The sequence below is a fragment of the Odontesthes bonariensis genome, chromosome 6 (assembly GCF_027942865.1).
Source record: "Odontesthes bonariensis isolate fOdoBon6 chromosome 6, fOdoBon6.hap1, whole genome shotgun sequence".
NCBI classification, from domain to species: domain Eukaryota; kingdom Metazoa; phylum Chordata; class Actinopteri; order Atheriniformes; family Atherinopsidae; genus Odontesthes; species Odontesthes bonariensis.
In genome coordinates, this window is record NC_134511.1 from 33,160,264 (window position 1) to 33,170,478 (window position 10,215).

Genomic DNA, 10,215 nt, shown 5'->3' on the forward strand with positions numbered 1-10,215 from the left:
CATACACAGGTTCCCAAGAAAAAAAAATCTGCTCAAACTGATTATGAGGCCAAAATCTTATAAATTCAATCGCAACAGTTGCCATGATTTTTATACAAACCAGATCATTTTAAATCCACGAAATGAGGAATAGTTTATGTGATTTTTTTAGTGGCTGAAGTGTTGGACACAACATGAATAAATCTCTCTAAAATAAAATTCATCTTAAAACTACACAACCTACAACAATAATTGTTGTTCCCGAACAATAAAGTGTAATTGCTGGTGCAGCATCTGTTCACTCTTTTTTTTGTGAAGCCTCTGGTGTTTCTGATGCGCTGATATAGATGCTGTCCGTGACTCAGCTGTGTGGAGGTTTTGCCATCTAGTGGTTCTCTACAAACATGCGAACAGGAAGTGAGGTACTTGTTCCTACCCGAACCACAAAATGTGTTGCACCTTCAATGCAGTTTACTAACGTTGCGTTCATTGCGTTGCCCATTTCAATTTCAGTAAGTATGGCTGTTTTTATTTAATAATCCAGCAAATGATGTCACAAATATGTGCGCCAGCATACAGAGAAGGGGTCAAATGTTTGTAATTAGCCGATAGGCAAAAATGACACGATGTTAAGGAGGTAGTTTAGGGCTATCTTTTAGCAGCTAGGAGCAGCATTAGCTTGGAGGAAGATGCTAACATGCAAGGGTCCTCTTTGGTAACACAAAAAATGGGCGTAACTGCCATTAAAAAAAGGGGACATTGCGTCTCTATGTTTCTGACCCTCTGCATCTGGCAAATGAGCAAATACTGCAAACTCTTCAAGTGAAAGCCTTTTAGCTTTTGAGTTGGAGAGCTAATAACGCCTGATCGTGTTTAAGATTTTTTGAAAAGTAAAGTTCTGCTGAATTTATGTTGAAGTCTCTGCCTCAAATATATTTTGTACTATTTATGACTGACTTATAACAACTCTTTCATTCGTCATGTATTCTATACAACTTATGAAAGTGAAATATAAACTTTGGTTCAACTTAGTCACTGCCATTAATGCTTTTCTTAAATATTTTGCCCAAAAACACCCCACTGCAGTCAAAACTTGTCTTTATACTTTGTGTCAGACATTAGCAGGCTGTTAGATTAGCTGCTGTTTGTGACTCTTATGATCAACATCTAATGTAACTGTACCATATCATTATATTGTTGTTTCTGCTTCCCAACTCTTCGTTCAGACAATGGACTGACATCAACCAGCAGAGATGCTTCTGAAAGATCTTCCCAGAGAGGCCCTGATGCGGCCATTGTCCAGGAATGAAGTGCTTGGCATGTTGGTGAGGCTGACTGTCTTTGGGGCAGCTACATACTACAGTATCAAATGGGTGGTTGACGCGATGGACCCTACTTCTAAACAGAAAAATCAAGCCAAGAAAAGGGTTTGTAGATGCTTCAATATTGTAAGCTCAAGTTGGATGGTGCTTTGCTTAATGTCGCTTCTGTAATCCTCTCGTGCCTTCATCGGGGTTTGCGTGTTTCGACTCTCCAGGCAGAACAGCTGATGAAGAGGATTGGTGTCGAGGGGGTCAAACTAACAGAGTATGAGATGAATATTGCATCTCACCTCGTTGATCCACATACTATGAAGGTAAGTGTTGTAGTCTTCGGTCTTTGTAACTTTTATGATTTCCCTGACGAGAATGTTTTTATTTAAACCTTACTCTACCATTTTTCAGGTGTCCTGGAGAGATATAGCAGGTCTGGATGAAATCATAAATGAGCTGCAAGACACAGTTATCCTACCCTTTCAGAAGAGACATCTTTTACCCGCATCAAAACTCTTCCAGCCACCTAAAGGTACCACAGTATATGATTTGCTTAAATCTAGGACGGTAATCTAATATAAATTGCAGTCTTCAATTTATATTAGATTACAGTCCTAGATAAATAATAAAACCAGATATGATCAACCTTCTGAAGGCTTTTGTGAAGAATGAAATAATTTGATTTTATTTTGGCTTCAGTGCTTCCAGCGGGTTTTAGGATAATGCTTTAATGGCTTTGTTATCAGACACACACACAGGAAATTAATAATTTCACTATTCAGACTTGCAGCCATTGTCTACAAATTTGGTTTCACTTTAGGTTTTGGCTCTGTTTCTTTTTGGACTCTGATTCAGTTCTAATGCAAGCGCAAGTTATGTTCAGCACTTTTAAGGGGTTTGATGCACAGTTTGTTCACTGTATAAGAACTGAAACTCCTTTCTGAAGACTGATGGAAGACTAAAAGTGTCCACAGTCCTCACTTACAGCCAGTATTCAATCACAAATTCTAAGATCTTATGTACAATAATTGTATTTAACTTGTACAATTTTATGAAGAAAAGGGAGTAGTATAAAAAAAAAAAAGCTAACATATATTTCTCCATTTCGCAGGACAACTATAACACAATCATTAGAAAAACTAAGTTTTGCCTTTAGATAGCAGCAGTTTGAATTTGGGGATGAGTTAAGTAGTTTTTAGAATGTAACCATGATGAAACAATTGGTTAGTTGGGTAAGAGCCATGGTCAGTCTGCAATGAGGCCTGTCAAGCAGTGACTGAGATGCGTCTGCCTCTAAGTTGGATGGAGATCAGCGTACAGACTTGAGCAGTTATGAGTGAGGCAGCATGGATATGAAAACCCCCAAAGTGGTCACAACAAAGGCTTTTACCCTCATTACGAAACCGTCCAAAACCATGCGACAAAGTCACACTTACATTTTCTGACACTCCTTTTTAATATCAGTATGAGTAAATTGGGTGGGTCAAAAACCTGCCAGCAAGTTGAAAGTTTAATAACTTCTGGAAGTTCTTTTTTTTTCAGCTGTTATAATTGTTTAAAGCCATCCAGTCAATTATGCTTCCATCTACAACGATGTGCCAAAAGAGATTCGGAGGAGATTTATCTACTTGGGAGTGTGACAGCGGAGCATCACTTGAGAGGGATACTTTGTTGTCTACAGAGAGGTTTTACTGTTTGGCACAAAGCTTTCCACTAAGCCTCAGGATGTCTCGGCCTCCAAAATTAGCTGCTCTGGGAATCCAGCTCCACTCCTAGACTTGAGGAATTGTTTGTATCGCACAACTTTTGAAGATAATCGCTATGGGAACAGATCGGTTGAGCAGTGTCAGATTTATCTTTTATGTTTGCCAGAGAAGACAAAGATAAAGAGAAATAATCCTACCACATCTGCTGGTAATGTTTTATGTGAGTGAGGTCTGTAAAAAAGACAATTTTGAGTTAAAAAGAAAATCTTTCTTTGTTTGTCTTTGTTTTTTGTTTGTCCCTCCAGGTGTTTTATTATTCGGTCCACCGGGATGCGGAAAGACCATGATTGCCAAGGCAACAGCCAAGGCCTCAGGATGCAAATTTATCAACCTTCAGGCCTCCACGCTGACTGATATGTGGTACGGTGAATCCCAGAAGCTGACTGCTGCAGTCTTCTCTTTAGCTGTCAAAATTCAGCCTTGTATCGTCTTTATTGATGAGATTGGTAAGTTTCTCTAACAATCTCTCACATCATTTTTTCCCTTTGTAAGATGTTCATTTGTCTGGATCTTTATTCTTATAAGATGAAATAATAGAACCTGTTACAAAAACAAGTGTTTTCCTTGTTAATAAAATCTTACTGCAGGGGAAATCATCAGGGACAGCGTGGAACCCAGAATAATGGCGTTCCTTACAGAGAAAGTCTTTTTAAGTGTGCCAATCCCTCTGTCACCTCAACTAAATAAATGCAGGACGGGGATTTAGAATGCGGTGCAATGTGAGCACTCTATTAAAGACCGCATATCTGACAGAATTATTTATATGAAAGCATATTGGTGCTGTCAAAAATGTAGCTATTGTTTATTATCTGATTGTCATTACAGGTCAACCTCGGTACCGGAAAAAGTTGTGCCGCGTAAATAACACCAGAATGCAAATCTTCTAAACTAATATTTCATTCACAACAGAATATAGAGAACATATCTAATGTTGAAAGTGAGACATTTTATTAGTTGATGAAAACTATTAGCTCATCTTGAGTTTGATTGAAGCAACGCATCCTAAAAAATCAGGTACATTTTATGTACTCACTCTTCATGCTTGGTTTCACTGCTCGCCTCCTGTATGTTAGAGTCATTTCTGAGAAATCGCTCCAGCCTGGATCATGAGGCCACAGCCATGATGAAAGCCCAGTTTATGAGCCTGTGGGATGGACTGGACACCTCTACAACTACCCAGGTAACACCATCAGAGTTCCTCCTCAAATTGTAAAGTGCCGACCAGAGTAAACACATTTGACATGTAGCTGGTTGTAATCCATGAAATTTTAGGTGATGGTGATGGGAGCTACAAACAGGCCACAGGATGTAGATCCAGCTATTCTGCGTCGGATGCCAGCCACTTTCCACATTGGCCTGCCAGTAAGACGTGTACACGTACACTATTAACATAGACTCTGTCTAAACGATAACACAAAATACATTTTTAATCACAATACTGTTTGATCAAGAGTGAATTGGAATAAGAATAGATGACTGTCCTTTGTCCTTTCATAAATCTACATTGTGATATATTATATCAAGGCAGATGAAATTACATTTAGACAGCTTTCTGATGGCAAACTGGTGATTAGATATTAGCTGACACATAATTTCTTTTCTTGGATCTCATGTTATAGAATAACATGAAAAAACAACCACTGTTTTTTCTGTCTTTCTGCAGCACATGAGGCAAAGACAAGACATCCTGAGGCTGATTTTAGCAGGAGAAAATGTAAGATGGGGTTTCTTCTCATCCTTGTCAACTGTGGGATGATTTATTTAACTCGCTGCTCTCTTAACTCATTCTCAGGAGTCATGCCTGTATTTTTTCTGTCAAACCACAATAAGATGAATCACACCACCTTTGAGCCGTTGGCTCTTGACTGGCAGCAACAACCACAGGGCAAAGACTAGTGAAAGCTAAATTCTATATAATTGTCTCATAATGCACATCTGGCTTTTTTCACAGCTCAGTAATGCCATTAATCTGAAGGAGATTGCAGAGAAGACAGACGGCTACTCTGGCAGTGACCTCAGAGAGCTGTGCCGCGATGCAGCCATGTATCGTGTCCGGGACTACGTCCGCAGGGAGCAAATGAGGCAGATAGCGCAGCAGCTGCAGGACTGCCAAGAAGAGGAAAAGTAGGACACATTTTTACCCACAAGTTTTGTCAGCCCTCGTTTCTGACTGCATGTCACAGATGGTCAGATTAGTTTGGGTTTTCTGAAGCAGAGAGCAGTGTTTGATTTGATTATGTGAATCCAGGTAAATTACTTTTCATTTGACAATTCCAGCAAAGCCTTTTGATTATATCTGCAAATGCTCAAGCTTTTGAAACTGTCCACTTGGCAAGTGGATACATAGTGGCTTGCATTGTTCCTATTTTCCTGTGTCACATCCTGTACTTTAGAGTCAAGGGAGTGATGTTTTTATTCACTGGTATGGAGTGTGTTACAGAGGTCAACCCAAAAGAAAACGTGAATGAGCTTTTGACCATCCTCCTTGGTCAAAAGCTCATTTCAACTGCTTTCTAGATGAATGATGATTTTATCACAGCTCTGATGGGGCCACTGACATTTAGACTCACACCAATGTCTACAGCAAGATTTTTAGTTCTTACTCGCTTGTTGAGCCCTTACCTTCCATCTGCATAGTTTGTATGTATATATATATATATATATATATATTTCAGCCTTTTCTTTATTAAGTTCAGATTGATTATTTCTGATACTGACCATGTAGGCCTTCTAAGTATATTCTGAGCCACATGATATCTTTTCCTGATATCTGCTCCAGTTTTTAGAGTCTATGTAGAATTAAAGTTATGATCCACAATATCAATTGCTTTACTAAGATCTAGCAACAAGAACTGTTGGACTGCTGTGATGTTAGCGTAAACCCGTGGAAAATCTTTCAACGAGGTCATTTGTCTGCACAGGATTTCTAATTTTGATCTACTTGTGATTTCCTTTCCATTTTTAAGCAAGGCCAATCACACAACGTGGCTCATGATATTAAATAAGATTAACATTAAAAAGTCCCGACTACAAATGCAGCTACCAAAATCCCATAGTTCTGTGTGTCATTTAAAAAGGTGGATCTAGGTAAGATTTTTTTTTTCCACTGGACAGAAAAGGCTAATTGAAAGCCTTTATAAAAATATCTTTGTAACCCCGTCCTCAGCTGTTGCTAAGCAACTCTTGAAACCCAAGGCACCACTGCTGGAAGGAAAAAAAAAAAGTATTTTTTTTCTTTTAGAGCTCTGTGCAACAAAAAGAAAAAAGATCCATTATGATACAAAGCGGCACCATGTGGTGTCCGATAGTTCTTCAGGGCCAGAAGCCAATGCAGCCTTGGTGTAGTTGTCAGTCATCAGCAGGTTGAGATTGGAAAAATTGCACGTCTTAAAAGGTTTGTCATTAGAAGATTATTCAAATCACCACTGGACCATCTACTGTACACGGAGCAAATATGTTACGTCGGGGTCATGTTATACGCATTTATGTGTAAGCAAGCAAAGACAAATATTGGCATATGTTGTATTTCCAGAAGACGCTGTGTGTGTCCCAAATTCATACATTTTATTCAATCTAAGTAGGTGGAGTATACAGTGTATTTTGGGTAGAATTATGACATAACAAGCCTTTCCCACAAAGCCAGACAAGTTAGAAAGGAGACGCTAACAGCTGGATGCTCACACTCCCACATGCATGTATATATCTATATGTATGTATGGTGTGAAACTGGAGCCCAGGTTCTACGCATGACCTCTGACCTTTTGTTTCCCGATATCCAGGCCTGTGGACGAGGAGCGACTGCGGCCAGTCACCCAGTTGGACCTCCTCTTCGGCTTGGACAAGATGAAAGAATCCAAGCAGGCCACAGCCTCCATGTCAACCAGCGTACCAGAGGTTCCGCTGGACTGAACCCTGACGGGAAGCGCTCTCTTCTCCTTTTTGCTCACAGTGTGTTTCAACTCACCGAGCAGAGACTCATGATGAGAGGTGACGCTGGAGAAGCCAGCAGACAGCCACACTGTTCTTAAACTTAATAGAGTTCATGTGAGCATGCTCCCTTTCAGCACAGACCCATTTACATGTGTACAGGTGCAATATATTAGAAATCTACCGTGACTGGATGCTGACTCGATCCGTAGGAAAACTGTCAGTGTTACGCCCCAAGAGCATTGCCGCTGTTTTTTTCTGAGGTGCATGAAGCAGTTCTGAATATTTCCTGTTTGAACAAATGATGCTAAATGCTACAAGGTTTCATCTGCCACCCAACAACTGACACACACATAATCGTGACCTGCGAGTCCTTTTGACTTCGGAGACTCTGTTCTTCTGATTAGTTTATTTATTTTCATTTAATGTTGTGTCATCAGTATTTCTTTTTCCAAGGTTGAACAGCACTTTTTTCTTCTGTTTATTTGATTGGACAGGGGGCCCTAATGGGAAGTTGTGAACCTGAATACAATACTCGATGTGTGCAATCTCTGCTCCCAAGGAGCAATAATGTAGAATATTTCTTTTGAGATGACATCATACTACTGATATGGGATTTTTTTGTCAGTTGTAGATGTCATCAAATCACAGCATCTACACTAACTGACAGAGGAAGGCGGAGCAAAGTCAGGTGAAATAAAACGTGCTAATCGGCACCTGTTATTCAAAGAGACATTTTGAAACCATCCTCATTTTACTCTGTGGCAGAATTGTTTCAGTATTAGGTGTAAAATTAACCACGGTAGAAGTTTACTGTAGTGTAGACATTGGATGCCATCGTAGACTGTGCAGTTATTTTTGCAGAGGTGTAAATATGATTCATGTAGTTTACAAAACATTGTTGTCAGGTGGAAAAGGGGGTAGTCACTTAAAACCATGATCACAAATGATACCAGCCGTGGGCAGTATTTTAACAGACTTCTGAGTCCTGGTGTCTCCATAATGTATACTCTACTACTAAATTATGTAAAAAATATAAACTGTTGCATCACAGCACAGTAAAGAGCTGATACTTTAGTTTAGACTTGTGACAATGTAGATTTGTGACACATCTTGGCGTTAAAATTGTACCAGTGTATTTTTCATCAGTTTTAAATGTTGTATTTATTTTGCGATAATCAGTGAGTCCCTGTTTTTTCTTTTTTTTAGCACTTTTTTTAATTTCATGTCATGTTCTGTGCATCAATCAGACACTGACAGCAGTTGTCACTGCAGCACATATCAAGTCAGTTCATTTTAAATTTCTCTTTGAAGGGAGGGTGGCTCTCATACGGCCATCTGTCAGAAGTTAGTAGTGAGGTTTTCTTTTTTTTTCTTTTTTTTTTTTTCAGCATATGCTCACATCATGTGTACTGTAATCTACTGTGGGCGTCATGCGGGCATTTCTCCCACACATGGCTGAGCAAGCTTGGGCGTGTTTGTCATTGGTCCATGTGGTGGCACTGTGGCTTCACGATACCGTTACTGAGGCAGTTGTTACAAACTGCTCTGAATTAGAGCCTTTTTAATTGCATTATGGTGAAAAAAATGAGAACGTGCATACTGTGTTGTTTCTGCTTTATTGGATTATCTAGTAATGCTTAGACATCCGTTGCTCTTCGTTAGTGTAGCTGAGGTGAGCGTTAAAGGTCAGGATGTTGACATGTAATCCAGTGCTGCTTGCAGGTCTAAGTTACCTTCTTTGGATAAAGGTAAAGCCTGTGTAAATGTGTTCTCTTAATGCAACATCATCGATCAGGTCCTTCATTCTGTCAGCACACTTTGTCCATTTGTAGTCGTTACTCACACTGTCAAAAATGTGTTTGCATTGAATGTGAAATGGTACTGTTAAGCATATTCAATAAATGGAACCTAAGTTTGCATCCAGCTTATTTAATTTAGTACAGTTTTCTGCCTGTTTGTCCTTGTTCCTTTCTTTTTTTTATGTTTTAAAACCTCATATCTCAAGATAAAGTCCTCATAACAGTCAAATTTGCCAGTGTTTATTGTGGGTTTTGTCTCTGTTTGCAATCAAATTGTAATAAGGTATGAATGTAGGGAGACACGAAGTCTGCAAAATATTGAATATTTTGATAGGTAGGCCACCATCGATCCAATGAACTAATGTCATTTGCAGTGTTATCATATTGTAATATTCATGCAGTGCTGGTATTTCTAACTTCACATTATTGTCAATATCAATGGCTCGTGACACCCCTACTTATTTACTCATAGTGAGGAATGTTGCCTGTGTTTGGTTTATTTGTTTTGGATCTGTTAATGTGAGCTATATAATTTGGAAGCCTGAATTTCCATTAAACCGTTTTTTAAATTCCACAGCTGCTGCTGTCAATTTTCTGCACTCATAAGAGATTTATTAATAAGCCGTAATTGGCCATAATCGGCTTTTACTACTTTCTAACAGAAGCCTTTCATCATGAATAGGTCTAATTCTCAGGACTCGCTGATTGCCAAAAAGTTTTAAATATCGGCTTTTAAGGGGTAGCTGATCAAAATCTGAATACCACATATATAGATAGATTTGATGATGTTAGCCTACAGAGTCCTTAATGGAACGGCTCCCATCTACTTGAATGCTCTTGCCAAGGTTTATGTCACAACATGGAGATACTAATTAATACTGAGGGGGGGGCTGGTCCCGGGGAAAATTGCCAGGGCCGATTTTTTTTTTCCCCAGTCCGACCCTGCCGCTCTGTACCTCTGTCACTGCAACCTCGCACAAATTGTACTCCTGTTAAGTAACCCCCATTCTCACTGAATGTAACTGTAATCTGAGTACATCGTTTTTGCTTGTACTGTAACGGATTACAGTTACTTTTATTTTGAATCCTTTTACCGTAACGCCATTACATGTAATCCGTTACTCCCCAACCCTGGTCACAACTCGGTCACTCCGGTCGTCACAGGACTGTCATCTAGCAGTGCCTACACCACGCTTAAGACAATCCAGACTCTTTTCATGTGTTATACTCATGTTGTTTAAGCTGCTCCTGGCCGCTGTCAAAGCAACAGCGCTCTTCACTGGTCATTTTCAGACTACACCATAGCCAGGTGTGAATCATCCCATTTAACTTGTCATTCATATCAGTGCTTGATAAAGGCTTTAAAGGTTAAAGACTAAGATCTTCATCATTTTGTCATCAGCACATTCAGGGAACTATTGACACAAA

The 10,215-nt window shown here is 39.4% G+C and overlaps 1 protein-coding gene across 1 annotated transcript; it reads left to right on the forward strand.

Annotated features, from left to right (window-relative positions):
• Window positions 1-421: 421 nt before the first annotated feature.
• atad1a (ATPase family AAA domain containing 1a) lies at window positions 422-9,361 on the forward strand. The gene is made up of 10 exons (XM_075468389.1): window positions 422-491; window positions 1,206-1,406; window positions 1,517-1,615; window positions 1,704-1,824; window positions 3,304-3,504; window positions 4,132-4,238; window positions 4,331-4,420; window positions 4,722-4,772; window positions 5,010-5,182; window positions 6,838-9,361. The coding sequence occupies exons 2-10, from the start codon at window positions 1,233-1,235 to the stop codon at window positions 6,965-6,967; spliced, it is 1,146 nt and encodes a 381-aa protein (XP_075324504.1). The 5' UTR covers window positions 422-491; window positions 1,206-1,232; the 3' UTR covers window positions 6,968-9,361.
• Window positions 9,362-10,215: the final 854 nt, after the last annotated feature.

Excerpts from the sequence above, each read along its gene's own strand:
- atad1a (XM_075468389.1), top strand. The coding sequence starts at position 1,233 with ATGCTTCTGAAAGATCTTCCCAGAGAGGCCCTGATGCGGCCATTGTCC. Across the intron at positions 1,825-3,303 it reads ACTCTTCCAGCCACCTAAAG|GTGTTTTATTATTCGGTCCA; the intron begins GTACCACAGTAT and ends TTGTCCCTCCAG. Across the intron at positions 4,421-4,721 it reads CTTTCCACATTGGCCTGCCA|CACATGAGGCAAAGACAAGA; the intron begins GTAAGACGTGTA and ends GTCTTTCTGCAG.